This window comes from Candida theae (genome assembly GCF_024610275.1).
Source record: "Candida theae strain CBS 12239 chromosome Unknown scaffold8, whole genome shotgun sequence".
Lineage (NCBI taxonomy): Eukaryota > Fungi > Ascomycota > Pichiomycetes > Serinales > Debaryomycetaceae > Lodderomyces > Lodderomyces theae.
Genome location: NW_026261448.1, coordinates 302,769 through 319,031, shown reverse-complemented (window position 1 = coordinate 319,031; position 16,263 = coordinate 302,769). Strand labels below are relative to the sequence as shown.

At 40.9% G+C, this 16,263-nt stretch overlaps 6 protein-coding genes across 6 annotated transcripts; 3 read left to right on the top strand and 3 right to left on the bottom strand. All coding sequences in view use genetic code 12, as the record gives it.

Annotated features, from left to right (window-relative positions):
- Positions 1–1,750: 1,750 nt before the first annotated feature.
- On the top strand, positions 1,751–3,772 carry CPP1 (tyrosine/serine/threonine protein phosphatase; the record flags this gene model as incomplete). The annotated part of the gene is made up of 1 exon (XM_051753152.1): positions 1,751–3,772. The coding sequence occupies one exon, from the start codon at positions 1,751–1,753 to the stop codon at positions 3,770–3,772; it is 2,022 nt and encodes a 673-aa protein (XP_051607915.1).
- A 493-nt stretch (positions 3,773–4,265) lies between these two features.
- Positions 4,266–10,372, top strand: KGF57_003704 (uncharacterized protein; the record flags this gene model as incomplete). The annotated part of the gene is made up of 2 exons (XM_051753151.1): positions 4,266–9,340; positions 9,604–10,372. The coding sequence occupies 2 exons, from the start codon at positions 4,266–4,268 to the stop codon at positions 10,370–10,372; spliced, it is 5,844 nt and encodes a 1,947-aa protein (XP_051607914.1).
- Positions 10,373–10,482: 110 nt separating this feature from the next.
- On the top strand, positions 10,483–11,685 carry KGF57_003703 (Golgi transport complex subunit; the record flags this gene model as incomplete). Its single annotated transcript, XM_051753150.1, has 1 exon — positions 10,483–11,685. One exon carries the CDS (start codon positions 10,483–10,485, stop codon positions 11,683–11,685), a length of 1,203 nt encoding a protein of 400 aa, XP_051607913.1.
- A 66-nt stretch (positions 11,686–11,751) lies between these two features.
- On the bottom strand, positions 11,752–13,401 carry KGF57_003702 (alkaline phosphatase; the record flags this gene model as incomplete). Its single annotated transcript, XM_051753149.1, has 1 exon — positions 11,752–13,401. One exon carries the CDS (start codon positions 13,399–13,401, stop codon positions 11,752–11,754), a length of 1,650 nt encoding a protein of 549 aa, XP_051607912.1.
- A 214-nt stretch (positions 13,402–13,615) lies between these two features.
- KGF57_003701 (uncharacterized protein) lies at positions 13,616–14,665 on the bottom strand (the record flags this gene model as incomplete). The annotated part of the gene is made up of 1 exon (XM_051753148.1): positions 13,616–14,665. One exon carries the CDS (start codon positions 14,663–14,665, stop codon positions 13,616–13,618), a length of 1,050 nt encoding a protein of 349 aa, XP_051607911.1.
- A 213-nt stretch (positions 14,666–14,878) lies between these two features.
- On the bottom strand, positions 14,879–16,015 carry KGF57_003700 (uncharacterized protein; the record flags this gene model as incomplete). Its single annotated transcript, XM_051753147.1, has 1 exon — positions 14,879–16,015. One exon carries the CDS (start codon positions 16,013–16,015, stop codon positions 14,879–14,881), a length of 1,137 nt encoding a protein of 378 aa, XP_051607910.1.
- Positions 16,016–16,263: the final 248 nt, after the last annotated feature.

The following is a 16,263-nucleotide window of genomic DNA, read 5'->3' as shown; positions in this document are numbered from 1 at the left end:
TACACACGACAGCAGTGGCTGAATATAGTTGCAAAAGGAAAAGCTCTCTTTTCTCTTTCACTTCAGCTCTTTTATATAGACACTACTATTATTATCTGAGGTGTATGATGTCATATTCTTCGTAAAATTGTTCTTTATTCGATATGCCAAAAATAGACACCGACATATTACATTGTTGTTTATTGTATATGCACAGCCTCCTATTTTTCATATTTTTGTGTCTGTGCATTTTCCAATAGTTTCTTTTTTTCTTTTTATGTGGCAGTATGGATATATTATGTTGGGTATTTGGCTCCTGCCACTACGTCATTCTCTGTATGTCAATAGATAAGGCAGAAAAGAAGGGCAAAGGAGAGTAATGGTTCTAGTGTGTATTGAGATAACAAGCGTTACCACAAGCATCAAAAGAGCTGTATATTAAACTGTGGCTCGATGTAGTACAATTTTACTGCTGCTAACTTTAGAAAAACGCAATATGGAAGAGAAATTATTCTCTCCAACAGCGTGTGACTGTGTAGGGTGACCTCAAGTTATGATATTAGCTATGACTTCCCTCTCTTTTCTCCCTTTCTTCTTGTTCTTCTTCTTGTTCTTCACTTGTTTGTTATGCGTTGTCCCAATGCGCTTTTCTTTGCGCTGGGTATAAGGAGTTGATGTGAGAGGGAAAAACAAAATACGGTTCTAGAACTTTTTATCCTTGGACAGAGATTAGAATTTGAAGAAATGACCCGAGCTCTTAATTTCTCTTGTATACGGATAGGAAAAGCTAATAATGTTTACTTATAGACAAGGCACTTAAAATAGAAACGCAGTTCTGTAACAACATGTTCTGTAGAGAAGAGTTAAAAATAGAACACAACTCTTATCTTCACCTGATTAATAGTTTCGACGGATAATACATTGCTCTACAAAATGTATTCTAATTGTAGATTCTTCACTAAAACTCTGTTTTATACGTCAGTCGGGTTCCAGTACAACCTCCATACCAACTGTGCTTTGACACTACATATCCTTTATGTGTAAGGTTGACACGTCTATGTATATGTATATATACATTATGTGAGAGTGTATCATTGTTGTGTCAGACACGCCCTTTTTCTATAATTAAATATTTTTCTTTGTATATGTACTACAATTTCAAACACGAAAGTAAGAGACACTCAGAAAAAAAACAAAAAAGAAATCAGACAGACAGACAGACAGACAGACAGACATTATGAAAATAAAATTATAAAAATAAAAAAAAAAAAAAAATAAATTCAAAGAAATTATAAAACACATTCCAAAAGTTTTACAATCCCTTTGATTGATAAAACTCACTTCAAAACAAGTTTACACAACTTATTGCCCAACATCAATAACACAAACACCCCACTAGGAACACCTGCTGTACACCCACGAAGCCCCCCTTCGACTTAGTCCCATATCCATACCCGCTCAAACATTTCCAGATTTCTAAGTGCTCTTGAAACGTTTCAAAAAAGAACCCACCACACAGCATAAACTGTCAAAAAAGAAAAAAACACTACCATTTGGATCCCGTACTCTTTGAGATTTAGCAACACCCCCCCCTTGTTCTTAAGATACAATAATACACCTTCCCCACCGACCAACTGCTACGATATAAGTGAGCTTTTTCCTACTACAAATTAATTTCACCGAAACACGTCTGGAAACAATTCTGCCCACTACGTTTTGCCAGGCAGTATCCTCTTTTTAATTAATCTTATCCCCACACGTTACCCTTCATATGTCTACTCCTTGGGTATCGTCCTGTGCTGCTAGTGCTACTACTACTACTACTACCACCACCACCACCACTACTACTGCTGCACATTTGCATAGGTCAGTATCCAAATTTAGTTTTGAAACATCTACTCCTCACGCATCAGATTTCATCACTGCCGAAAATATCAAAAACCATTGCGCTCGAGCTAGCTATTGTGATGATACGATGCACAACAATTTCCAACTAGAGTCCAATTCCAAATCAAACAAGCAGACACCGAGTGGTCCACTAGGTACGCACAGTAACAAAGACCATAATCTCCACAACCAAGACAAAGCGTCTTTGGCCTCATTAGCGTCATCATCATCACCGTCTCATACCAATCACCACCACCACCACCAGCACCACAGCCACAGCCACAACCGACAGTATAGTTTTGAGTACTCGCAACTGGAATTAGATGATCCAATTACAAACCCCAATGTGGCATCGTCGCCAGTACACGTCAACGGAACCACTACAACACCGTCAAAGGCACAAAATAGAAAAATTGACTTGAGTAAAGGAGACTTTTCAGCATCATCACCCCGGCAACAGAACCCAAACCTACATTCGTTTCAGCAACCCCCAAATACCGTCCTTTCGCATGGGTACACCTCATCCATCTCGTCAGTATCGTCTACTGGCTCGATACCGTCATCACCTGGAATGATCAACTACTCGCCCAAACATTCAAGAATCGCAAACTCGTTCAATATGCAAAAGAATATGAAAAACTTGTCTTTAAACTTGAACGACTCCAATGGGTCCTCCAACCCACTGAATAACACCACACTTGCATCGAAAAGACTGAAGCTATCTGACTCAACTACAAATACAACTACATCTTCATCTGATAAACTGCAGCTTCTCAACTTTACCAAGCCTTTGTTCCAAAATAGTACAATATACTCTGAAGACGCATTACAAACGCCATCAGTTACTCATACCCCTACATTACCACCACAAAACCCTCCAGCGCTTCACCAACACCAATGCGATGGAGATTCGGACATCGATACAAGAAGCACTCATGCTACCCTATCCAAACCTTACAAATTTCCTCTGGACATCACCGGCCTGCGACAAGAAGTCAATACAGTTTCGTTGAAAGCTATTGCTAATGATACACTCAATGAAAGAATCCAGCCACCAATGCCACCACCGTTTGCACCGAATTCCAAAGCTTCACCTTTATCAACCCCACCCAGATTACATAGCCCTATGCGTTTGGACAATCAGGTTGTACAGCCCCCACAACAGCACAATTCGCCAACAAAGTTGCTGCGCAACATCAAGAAAATGTCAATAGAATCTCCTTTGGAAACTAACTTTCATAAATCTGACGTTCACCCCAACTTCCATCCCCATGCAAACACTCCGCAGAGCGTAACTTACAATGCCAAAAAGTTTCAGTTTCCTGAAGAACTTCAAGAAACAACTGGAATAAATGCGTACCCCAACGGACCGCGAAATGTTCTTAACCAAAAGATTTTTCTCTATTCTGACCCACTGAACAAAGTTGATATCAATCGTTACGATTTGGTTATAAATGTTGCTAAAGAGTGTACCAATCTATCGTCGCATTTCACAAACCAGAAAGAACATGTTCGAGAGTATGTTCACATTCCGTGGTCACACACGTCTGCCATTTCGAAAGACTTGATGGATTTGACTCACAAAATCGATTGGTATTACCAAAGGGATATGAAGGTGCTTGTCCATTGCCAATGTGGGGTCAGTAGAAGTGCTTGTGTGATTGTGGCATATTTCATGATGAAGTTTGGTCTTGGTGTCAATGCAGCTTATGAAATGTTGAAAAATGGCTCTGTGACAAGTTTAGATTCAAAGCTAGCCACAAGCACAAGCGTGGACAAATGTGAACGAATTTGCCCAAATATGAGTTTGATTTTCGAGTTGATGGAGTTTGGTGATAAATTGAACAAGTCAGAATTCAGCATACTGCAGTTATTGGCTGGCTCTCCAACACAAATGAGCTTGTGAGGGTGTGCAGAATTTCGGTTTTGACTACATTGTATAGAAGTAATGTTCAGTTTCTAGCAAGATCCCACAAAAGATAGTGAGTGAGTGACGAGTATACTACTTTGAACCGCACACCGTAGATTTTACTCTCTTTATTGATGGGGTGATGCAAAGGGTCCCTTCCTCCCCATGATTTCTAAAAGTTGGGCTCACGTACACGACTCACTGCTTCTAGAAAAGATTCAATTTCTATTTGCAAAAAAAAAAAAGTGACAACCAAAACAAAAGAAAAAAAACAGAAAAGGGAAGAATCCTACACCAAGCCAGAACTATATATTACTCACACAGTGCTTACGGCGCCATTGTAGCCTAAGAAGAGAATAATAATTTACGACAATTTTCTATTTATGTGCAACGACGACAAACACTAACATTTCTGTCTTGTGAAATCCCCATTTGTTTTGTTTGTCAAGATTAGTTTTACAACACATTCATCATAGAACACATTCTCACCATGTCATACAACAGCAATCATTATACACCGCGGTACAACAACAACACGTCTCGAAAGTTGCACGAGCAAGCCAAACGAGATACTCAAGGAGGAGGTCCAGCGTCAACAGGCGCTTCATCTTCTGCAAACACACCATCAACAGCAACTGCAGCACCATCGCGAGTCAGAGACAAGCCATTTATATCATCATCAACTCCAGGATACAGTCGTCGAGAACACTACGCTGGAGGTGGGTATGCTGGCAGTACAGCTAGTAGTAGATCGCGATATAACAGATCGTATAGTCTGCTGAAAGTGTCAACTGGAACAGGACCCAGTCTACTAAGATCCTCATCTTCAATACCATCAGCATCATCATCATCATCTGGATATCATGGAAGTAGTAAAGATTTCAGGGGAAATGCAAGTGGACCCGGCTCCTATTATGGACCAAGTACGTCACAGTCAATACGCCGAAGTGGAGCTCCACCGTCGCATAGGTATGGTTCAACTTCGAAGTATTCACTGGATGCAGCAAGTGGAGAAAAGTTCATTTCTCGTGCTGGTCCAGTATCGAGCACAAGTGGGAGTGTGAGTAGCAAATCCGGTACAAATGCAAGTTCAAATTCAAATTCAAATTCAAATTCTATGCTTTCTGGATACCGAGATGAGCGACGCTCTAGAGTGGGTGCAGAAGATTTCAGTGCATCTGCGCAAGTCAGTATCAATAAGGAAACAGAACCAAATTCTGCAAAGATAAGCTCGTCTTCTTCTGAACAGTTTATCTCAACAACTTCTAAAAATCTCAAGGGGAATATATCAAGAAAATCGAGCGTTGAGAGTGTGAAGAGGAAGCCGGTTAGTAATACTGGAAATGAAGCTACTGCTATTGGCGCAAGCTCAATATTGGATATTTCTCGAAGAGACTCGGCAAGAGATGAACATCAGAAGGGGATTGTTGGGAGAGGTTCAATTAGACCTCCACTTGCAGGTGACCTGATGGTAAATAGTAAAGAATTGGATGAGAATAGGAATTCTCTGGCGAGCAAAGACACTCATGAAGCAACTCCATCGGGCAAAGTTTCAAACAGTAAAAGCGTTCTGGTAAAAAGGGACCCTGAGAATCAACATGTTCTGACTACTGATGGAACCAAGGTGAAGACTGATCAACAACTGGATACAGAGCTATGGACTGCATCTGAGTCCAAAACTCAAGATCAAACTACAGAGACAATATTAAACAGCCAAGATCGTCAAGAGGTGAGTAGTGACTCGAGTAAAGACTTGCGAAAAGAAAAGTCAGATCCCAAAGGTACAGAATTTCAATCGTCTCCACCATCTTCATCACCTCCGTTATCAATGTCAAGCTCAACTTCAAGTGGTCTGAGGAAAACTTCGTTGAGTGATTATTTGAAAAAATCGAAAATCAAGAAAACGGCCACTGAATCTGAAACCAAGCTGGGTATAGAACAGAATAAGACCTTTTCTGATCAGGTTGAGGTGGAATCCATTGAGAAAGGCTCTATTGATGACGAATCGAAATCAACTGAGACAGGTGAAGCCGTTGCAAGGTCAGGTGATGATGAGAATGTGGGTGTATCCGAAACTCCAGTTGAAGATGTCAAGTTTCCAGCACTCGATGAGTCAGCTCAAACAGAAGTCAAGCAAAAAGAATCAAGTAATGACGATGAGAGGACAACTGAGGGCGACTTTTTAGAAAATGAAGTCAGTCGGAAAGTCGATGTGGATGCTACTGACAAGAATGAGCAAGTAGATGAAGAGATGAGAGATGCAAGTGAGGAGATTGAGGTGTCGTTGGTAAAGAAACCATCCAATAATGTTGTTGATGACGGCAAGACAAATGAAGCTCCCCTGAAAGAGGAACAAACCCTGGAGCAATCTTCCTCCGACGTGAAAGAAGAAACTACACAATTTCATATTTCTCAATCTGGCAATGACAACGAAAATCTGGCTACCGAAAAGGCGGAGATTTTGCTGACTCCAAAAACTAAATTGAATAGATCTGATTCGTTTGCGGATGACACATCAATGTTATCTCCTGTCAACGAGTCTGAGCTCGATGTTAATTTCAACTTTAATGAGATTGGAACAATGCCGGAGATCCCCGAAGAGACTGAAACTCCAACTAAGGATACCAGGGACAAGGAGTCGAAGATTGTATTGAGTAGAGAGGCATCACCAAGTGCTGAAAATGGGAAAAATTGTGGAGACGAACAAAGAAAGCAGGTTGGAGAACCACAAGACTCCGAAGGAGAATCGTCAGAGGCGGAAACTATTATTGGTACACCGCCTCCACGTTTGAACCAAGGAGTAAAGTTGCTCAAAAAGAAGCCATATGATAGTGATCGACACCTTTTGAAGCGGAAGAAAATGATCATTAGCTCATCAGATGAGGAAAATAATGTTGAAGACGAGGATGCGGATACGCCTAAGCTGGACACACATAATGCAGGTGAAAACTTCAACATGGTGAAGCAGGAAACCACACCTGGGCCCAAACGCACATTCTCCGAAACCAAGGACAAGAAGCTAATGACAGGTAAAGCAATGAAGAAGCCACCATACAAAATCAAGCGTGATTCCAGCGGAAGGTCACTTTTGCAACGGGCTTGTAAAAAGGGAAACATTGATGACGTTCGCGATTATTTAAACAGAGGTGCAAGTGCCAATGAAAAAGATTTTTGTGGATTTACCTGTCTTCATGAAGCGGCCTTGGAGGGACACAATGAAATTGTTCAAATTCTTATTGACCATGGAGCCAATGTGAATGCTAAAGCTGACGAGGCTGGTGATTGTGAAACTCCCTTAATTGATGCTGCAGAAAACATGCACCTTGAAACTGTTGAAATTTTGTTGAAGAATAATGCCGACCCAAACATTTTCAATCTTGATGGATTCACTGCTTTGACCAAGATTTACAATGAACATGCTGATGAAGAGGGATACGACGATATCATCAAAGTTTTGGAAGATGCGAGTAATAAATTCACTGCTCGGAAAGCGATTGTGAATACATCGCAGCTGGGGCCAGGTGGTGAAGATGCCGAGTTTGAAATCATTGACGATCCGAATGAGTCTTACTTTGCGGGATTGATTAAACGTAAAGGAATATACAAATGGGCTGCTGAAAATCGAAAGGAGGTAGTTGCGAGTCATTTTGTTGCTGGGAATAGTCTTGAAGATAAGCCTGACATTTTGATTATTGCGGCTAGAAATGGCCATTCGGAATTGATTGATATCATCTTGGGATTGAATCCGACTGCGTACAATATCGACACTGAAAGCAAATGTGGAGTTACTGCATTGTTGGCTAGTGTAGGAAGAGGACATTTCGAAGTGGTGCAATCATTGCTTTCGAAGGGTGCTGATCCTTTCAAGACGAGGAAAAAAGATGGGTTGACTGCATTGCAGATTGTTCAGCATTCCGCTCATTTCGATGCAAGGGAAATTGAAATCATTCAGGAAGCAATGGAGAAGAAGAGTGGAACCAAGATCTTGTCTGCGGTTCCTTCGAGAGTTGTGTCACGGACTACATCCAGGGCTCCATCCGTTCCTGTGTCGGATGACGACGAGGAGGAAGGGGAGCAAGAGGAGGAAGAGGATGAGGTAATGGAGGATGCAAAGGAAGCAGAGAAGAAAAACAGCTATGCTGCAAGACCTGTGGAAGGGGATGATAGCATGGATATTGATGAACCTGAGGAGAGGACGAAAGTGGAGGCTAGCAGTCATAGAGGCAGCCATGGAACTGGAACTGGAAAGCTTTTCAAGACTACAATCCACGAGAAATCAAACTCCAAGAAGGATATTTCTGACAATCTTGATCGACAAGTAAAGGTCTTAGATAAAGACAACACTGTCGCGGATAGCAAGGAAACCAAAAAGAGGAAGCATGAACCTGATACTGCCCGTTCTGATCCCTTGTTGAAGAAGACAAAATCTGAAAGTCTGATCAAAGTGCATCAAAAAGAGTCGCATCGTCCATTGGCAACAGGTGTTGGAAAATCAGCCCCTAGTGATTCCGCTGTTCCTAAATTGCACAACAACTACAATAACGCTTATGAGAAATCGATATCTCCCAACACTGTTGTCCCATCTCATGACAATGTTAGTGAAATGAAGTCAAAGGCGCGATCCCCGTCCCCTGCTCCACCTTCTCCAGTGCCATCTATTTCAGCAGCGGCGATTGAAGAGCAAAAAGTCAAAACCGCTGAAGAAGCACGCATTTGGCAAGAAAAAGTTGAAGCTAAAAAGAAGGCACGTAGAGAAATGTTTTTGAAATCTGAGAAGGAGAAGGAGTTGAAAAAAAAGGAAGAGGAGGAAAAGAAGCTCGAAGAGGAGCGGGAGTTGGCTGCTTTGAAACGTGAACAGGAGTTGAAGTTGGTAGAGGAGTTGGAACGAAAGTCGAAAGCAGCGGAGGCCAAAAAGGTTGCTTTGACACGACAGAAGTTGTTGGACTATTACCCGATAGGGTTAAGGAAGTTAAAATTGAACTCCAAGCCCACTGATGCCTCAATTACAAAGTATTTGCCATTTTATGTCTTTATTATCAATGATGTTGAGTATGTTTTGGATCTTCAAATTTCGTTGCTTACGTTGACGAGAATTGCCGAGTTCGAATCAGAATTGAGTAGCGACAACGAAGGCCCGTCTTCAATCGTTGTTGAGTCTCGAGATAAAGTGAAACTTTGGAAGTTATTCTATAAATTCATTGGAATAGACCACAGGTTGAAGACTTCTGTTGATATCGTCAAGAATCGGAAACAAGGGGAACAATTGTTTGATAATTTGTTGATGAAGTTTGTACCTTACCATGATATTCGACCAGTTCTTGAACGGAAATTTCCTCTAGTATTTCAAAAATTGAATGAACAGAAGCCCGTTGTTGTTTTGTTGGATTCGTTACAAGGATTTGATGATTTGACTTATTCCGTAGTCAATGAAAAGAGTATGGAAAATGATGGTGCTAACGACGAGATTGATGTGAGTGTGAAGCAGTTGTCGAGGTTTATTCCACCTCATTTGAGCTATAGAAAGGATATCATCAAGACTGTTAAAGCTGCTTGTAATCCCCTTTGGTGACTGTCAGGGTAGTAGCGCTGAAGAGAAGACGCCTAATGATCTTTATATGTATATATGTATATTTTAGTTTGTAATGTTGTACTATTAATGCTTTTTGTTAAGGGATTATTTTTTTTTATTTTTTTGTGTAAAGATGTGATTGGAAAAACGATGATGTGATAAACTCTTGATGACAACTAGCTAATCATGGGAGAAGCAAAGTATGTCATGATTCATACTCCTATGTTACGATCAGCTTTACTGACTTATATTATTCTAGGGTTTCGAGGCTGACTTTGTATCACGATGACTCTGGCTCAGATATTGGGTCAGATGATGGAGGATATGTTCCACCAAATTTGGAATTCGAATTTATTGAAGTCGACGACTCTAATTCCAACCCACAAGACGATTCCAAAATAAAAAAGAGTAACGAAGATGAGGGGGAGGAGGAGGAGGAGGACGAGTTTGCATTTCCGTTGTTTGCATCTGCCAGCAAACCAAGTGAAGACGACTTGAAGAGTGTGGATGGGTCCGATGATCGAGGCCGTCCAGTAGCTCCAGTTCAGAAAGTTTCGCTACGTGAACATTCCGAAGAACGAATAAATAATGAACGACCCGATCTGTACTATTTTGCTTTGTACACTCCCGAACAGAAGTTGCAATTTACCCAAGTGGCTGTCTCGGGTGATGACATCTATGCACAATACTTTATTCAACCAAATCTGCGCAAGCTAATAGATTTGAACGAGTACAATGCAAAGATTGACGCAGAGCTAGCTCGAGCAAGGAATACGAAAAAGAAGAATAGGCCAGGGAAGAAGAAGCGTGAAAGCCGGATTGTGTGTCGTGAACGAAGACTTGAACGTGCTGCCAGTGCCAAAAAGGAGGAAAAGGAACGGAAGTTAAAGGAGAAACAGGAGAAATATGGTAAATTTAAGAATAAAGGTGGAAGGAATTTGAAAAAGACGTTCAACAAAGGAGGATCTGGTCGTGGCAAGACTAATGGTAGTGGTGGTGTATCCAAACCAAAGTATAGAACGGAGTAATAACAGAGTGCGCGATATACGAAGCCAAGGTCCATTTTTTTTTTTTCTCACTGTAGATTCTTTCACGAAATCCTCTGACAAGAATTCATCAACAGATCTGTTCCCTAGTCATGACCTCAAACGGGTCTCAACGAAACGAACTAGAGGATTTTGAAGCATACCTTGAACCCGACTTTGATGCGAAAAGTTTCGCCAACTCATTGCTCATATCTACTAATGGCCATGACAATAACTTACTAGATTTGCAAACACCATTGAAAAAGCTAAAATATGACTTGGTGGAATTAGACAAGCGTATGAAACTGATATCTTCGACAAATTATGAATCTTTGACTTTGAATTTCACTCAAATTGAACAGTATAGAACGATTTTACAAGATCGAATCAATCCCCGCATAGACACTATCAATAAGCCATTTGAAAAGATTAAAAAGGAAGTGATTGAACCGTATGAGGATGCGGTGCGTTTGAATAACGCGTTGAAGAATGTACACCAGACATTGGAGTTGTTACGTGCGACTTCGTTCTTTATATTTCTCATTCAACAATTGGAAGAATTGCAAGGCGGGGTACCAATAGGCCGTGGTGATGATGTGGTTAGAGCCAGTCGATTGTACACTCAATTGATGAGCTTGTACCAATCAGTGACGTCAATCAATGGAGGTGCCAAATCTGACCATGGGAACAATGTATTGTCAATCAAGTTGATTCGAGATTATCGAGCCACTGCAGTCACCAGAAGACAAAGTTTGGTTCAAGAATGTTCAATGACAATAAATAATGAAACCTGCCGATCAAGCTCGTTGAATTTGAAGAATTTGAAACTATACCATACACTTCAAGCACTCTATATTCTCGATCCGCAAGAATTCTATCAAGTTCTTGACAAGTCAACTATACAAAGACAAGTTACAACTAGTAGCAACCAATTATCAAAAGCACTACAATCTCCACGAAATTTCATGGCGATATTGACGGAGGTGCAAGAGAACAACACCACTTACTTTTCAAAACTCGATGAAGTGTTGAATAAATGGAGCTTGCCTCAAGATAGTACTAATAAATCAGATGAAAGCTTGTTACTGCCTGTATTGAGCTATTATAGAACTGAATCCTTAATGGTGCTATTTTGGCAGAAATTGGCCCAGCAGTTGAAACGAAACATTGTTGCAACTATGGCTCGAGGAGGTCCAATTGCAAAAAATTTGAGAGTGTATAGCCAAGGGCTCAAGACATCGGTGGAAGAGAAATTTACCGAAGAAGTGATTAAACTGGGCATATTGGATGCCTTGTCAATGATTGAACACAAGTGAGAGATAAAGTAGAAGCTGTTTTGTTTCTCTCATAACATCCTAAATATATGCATTTCTAAACTCTAATTATAAATAATCGACATTGGCGTGATACTCATCCGTTGACAAATCACTCTTGTCACGAGGTGAATGGGTCATCTTTCTAATCATTTCGGTAACCTTGTTCAAATTTGATCCAGTAATCGTTTCCATAAACGCACCGATTTCGATATTTTCATGATTGCCAGTCAATCCATCGTAAGCAGTTCTAGATTTCAATTTATGTAAAAGTGCAGGTGAGTTTGTGTGGGCGTATATGTTCACGTCAACTGCTGAATGACCATGGGTCGTCCATCCAATTTGGGCTCTGTATGAAATCATATTGTTCAAGAAATACAACAATGCATCTGGTTGAGACGATTTCAAGGCAATTTGCTTGACTTCATCTTCTGTATAATCAGTGATACCCATGTCCTTTTCCAAAATTTCTTGCTTGATGAAATCGGCAAATTTGGTACCGGACTTGACTTTTTGAGTGTAAATCTTTCTTGTCAAATACTCTCCTGAATGAGTGCTATTCAATAACACTTGCGGATACCACAAATAGTCCGGGTACGATTCTGATACTTGTCTAGCGGTTACCAAACCACCCGTCTCGTGGTCGCTTGTGGATATAGCAACAGTCTCCACATCAGTTGATTCAATGAAATCAATCACTTCTTTGAATGCATTATCATATGCCAACACTTCTCTCACTTGAGCTGCGGGGTCATTGTGGTGCCCAGCATGATCAATTCTCGACCCTTCAATCAATAAAAAGAACCCTTGATCTGAATCTTTAGTTGCCTCTTCCAAAGCAGTCAAAGCCACTTTGACTTGTTCTGCCAACGATGGAAATTCCTCACTTTGGCGATCAATGTCGTATGGAATATCATGGTTCGCCAACAATCCCAATAATGGCAAACTGACATTTTCCCCACCATGTAGCTGGTCAAATTGTGACCTATCCCCAGCATACGACCAGCCGTTCTTGACTGCTTCTTTAACCAAGTCTCTTCCATCAGCTCTGCACCCACCGTTGGAAGCGGGAACGAAATGGCATCTTCCACCACCCAATATCAAGTCAACAACACGTCCCAAAGGATATTCACCTAGCTGATGTTGAGCAATCAAGTCTTCTTGGAAACGGTAGTCAACATGTGCACTAAATGCAGCTGGCGTAGCATCAGTGATTCTTGTGGTCACAACCAATCCAGTCATGTACCCTTGCAACTTCAACGCCTCTAAAATAGTTCCGCAGGGTGTCTTGTCTGGATCGACACCAATGGCTCCATTGTAAGATTTGAGACCACAAGCAAACGCAGTGGCCCCTGCAGCAGAATCTGTGATTAAGGAGCTCGAAGATCTTGTTCTGGAGGATCCAATGAGATACTTGTCTATAACTAGAGTGTCATCGATTGGTAATTTATCCCGAAGCTGGCGGAACGATCTAGCTGCTGATAAACTGGCTGGTCCCATTCCATCGGTAACCATCATTATAATGTTCTTTTTACCATGGGGCTTCACTTGTGGTGTTTCTGGTTTCGAAGGGTGATGGAATAATAGCACGGCAATGGTGATCAATGTGACTACATTCAAGATATAAGAAATGTTCTTTCTCACATTTGATTTGGGCTTGCTGTTGTATATCAAGGAGTCCCCTCCAAGTAAGGGCGAATTCTCGCTTCGTTTAGCCATTTGGGGATGTTTGGTGCTGATGCGGTACTGCTCTTAATAAATGGAGATACAAGCCACGTTGGAGGTGAACAAATCACTGATAACGAGAATGTAATCAGGAAAAAAAAAAAAAAAAAACAAAAGAATTGTTGTGAGAGAAACACAGCGGAAACGTGTATTGAAAGCGGGGATGGGGGATGAGGGATGAGGGGGAGAATGGAGTTACTCTATTGACTCAAAAGTCATTCACAATCACTGCATTTTCTCCAATCTTATCATATATATACTTGCCCATGCACAAGTCCATTATGGATAATCCAACGATTTTTTGCACGGTAATTCCATATGAATCGGTAACGGAGTTAAAATCTTCTACATCGTACAACTCGTGAAGCTCAATCAACTGGTTGCTCGTATAGCCCGATTGTATCAACTCCCCAGCTTCGTGCAATGTATGCTCTTTCGAATCAACAATAACGTTGACCCCATCTTTCTTGAGGTGGTGCATGAAATCCAAGTCCAATTCAATCATGTTGGGTTTGTACGATCCAATTAACGATATAAATTTTTTGAACTTTGGGTTCTTGTTTAAATAGTCCTGTTTAATTACTGCAGATGTAGATGGAGTACAACCAAAGATGATCCCACTATTTTCAATGTGCGGCCTAAATTTTTCTTCATCTTCAAACAGGAAAGCTTCAAAGTCAACATCAACAAACTCTTTAACCAAATCATCTCTCAACCTCTCGGCATTTTTCAACGTTCTGTTCAATATGCTTACCCGACTAATCTTGCCTCTGTATAAAAGCAATGCCAACTTGACATGCCAGTAAGCTTGTTGTCCAACTCCGAAAACGCACAATTCGGGTAATGTGGTCTCCGAATCAACAGGCAACACCCTGGTGAGCCCAAGAACACTTGCCAATGCGGTTCGAAATGCAGTTAAACAAGCGGCGTTGATGACAGCGTCCAACTCACCAGTAATCTCGTTCAAAATAATCACGGATCCTTGAAATCCCAATCCTTTTGCATTGTTTGATGGACCACCGGTGATAACTTTCAAGCCTACTTCATTTGGTGAAATGCATGGCATAAATACATGTGTTGTGTCGGACTCCGAGTTGTTTGATGGTTGTACAGTACGTGGGGGGACAATGCCGTTTGGATTGGATGCGTATGAAGACAACCCACGTGCCAATACTGGCAAGAACTGGTTTACGATGGATTCCTTGGTCAATTCCTTATTTAGAAAAGCCTTAACATCGTGGTCTCTTATAACTTTCATTGTGTAGCACCAAAGTGTGTTCCTTCACTTTAAAAAAAAATGCTTCAGTGTTGAAAAATTGCAAAAGAGGGGATTTGAAGAAAACAAAACAGGGATTTGGAAGCGAAAAGTAGTTACATCGGAAGATTGAGCGAGTCCAGTAGAAACAAACAGTGTACGTAATTAAAGACCTGTTCAATTACTATACACCTTCATACGTTATACTTACCCAGGTTATGCTTTGCTCAACTCTAAACCCTCAAAAGAACTGGCAGGTGTAGAGTAAGTTTCTTGCACTAATTCAAGTCTGTACATAGCCAACTCCTCAAGCAATGGCTTTGCGTATTCTGACTGGGAAGAGACTAGCAAACTCTCCAAATCACTAAGTACCGCATAAAGCAGCTTTTTATCCTCTCGGTTTTGATATAGCTTGTGTTTGATGGATATTTTTCTCAATTTAGGAACTTCGTGAGTCCTTGTGAAACTGGCTATTTTGAAAAACAAGTTTTGAAGCTTAGACATCTCGCTGTGGTTCTCAAGGACAATGTGAGCAATTGCCTGGCTTGAGGAATATGACGAGGACTCCCAAATGAGAAAACTGGAATGAAGTGACTCTAGTGATCTTATGTAATGTTCTTCATTGTACTGTCTCAAATATTCAAACACAAAGCGCCACACAATTCGTTCATAAAATGGAGAAAGTTTGCGGGATTCAATCAATGGAAGATAGTCTTTGGCGAAATTCATCTTCAAGTTTCGTATAATATCTAGCGGTCGGTTCAAGTCATAATATTTCTTGAGCATGATGATGTTTAGGTGGACAGCAGCTTTTTCATCGATTCCTGTTATGCCATCAAATCTGGTCAATGAAATTGGGAAATTGTCTAGGTTTTTCAACGACTTGTTCAATAAAACCTCCCTTAGTATTGGTAACGTCAATCTATCGTGGTTATGGAAAAGTTGCACAATCTCTCGTAGATGGTCCTCACTCTTCATTCTCTTGATGTAACTACTCAACTCATCGGGGCTCATATCGTTTAGAAGTTGTGAATGGTTGATTTGTGGGTCCAATAAGGACGACTTTATACCCCACAACAAGTTGTTCACAAATTGCTCATTCACATGTGACTCCTGCTTTATGTATAAACTGCGATTCACATTGGACAACTGCTCATCGATAGGGTCTCCGGCTAAGGACTTGAACAATGATGGTTTGTACTTGGGTTTCGTTGATGGCTTCGATAGTAAGTTTAACGCGTCAGCGAGTGCTTCGTTGTCGGGACGTTTCAGGTACTTGTGATCCTTCCAAAGAAAGCGAGCAAGAACATTCAAAGTGTTCCTGGTGGGTGCGTACGTTCTTGTAGTAAGCATGATGCTGGTGAACTAGTCAACAAAGGAGAGATTTTTTGCTTTTTTTTGTTTTTTTGTTTTTTTGATGCAGCAAAATTGACGGTCTGCTTTTGTCAACAATGAGGCATGACCAGTGGATCACAAGTAAAAGAGAAGAAAAGTATGAAGTCAAACTTGGGCAATGAGGGATAATTGTAATTATATTTAAGTCAGCATCACCCTGAAATGCGTAACTACAGTACCTGCTTTCTTACTTCAAAGTGCAATCT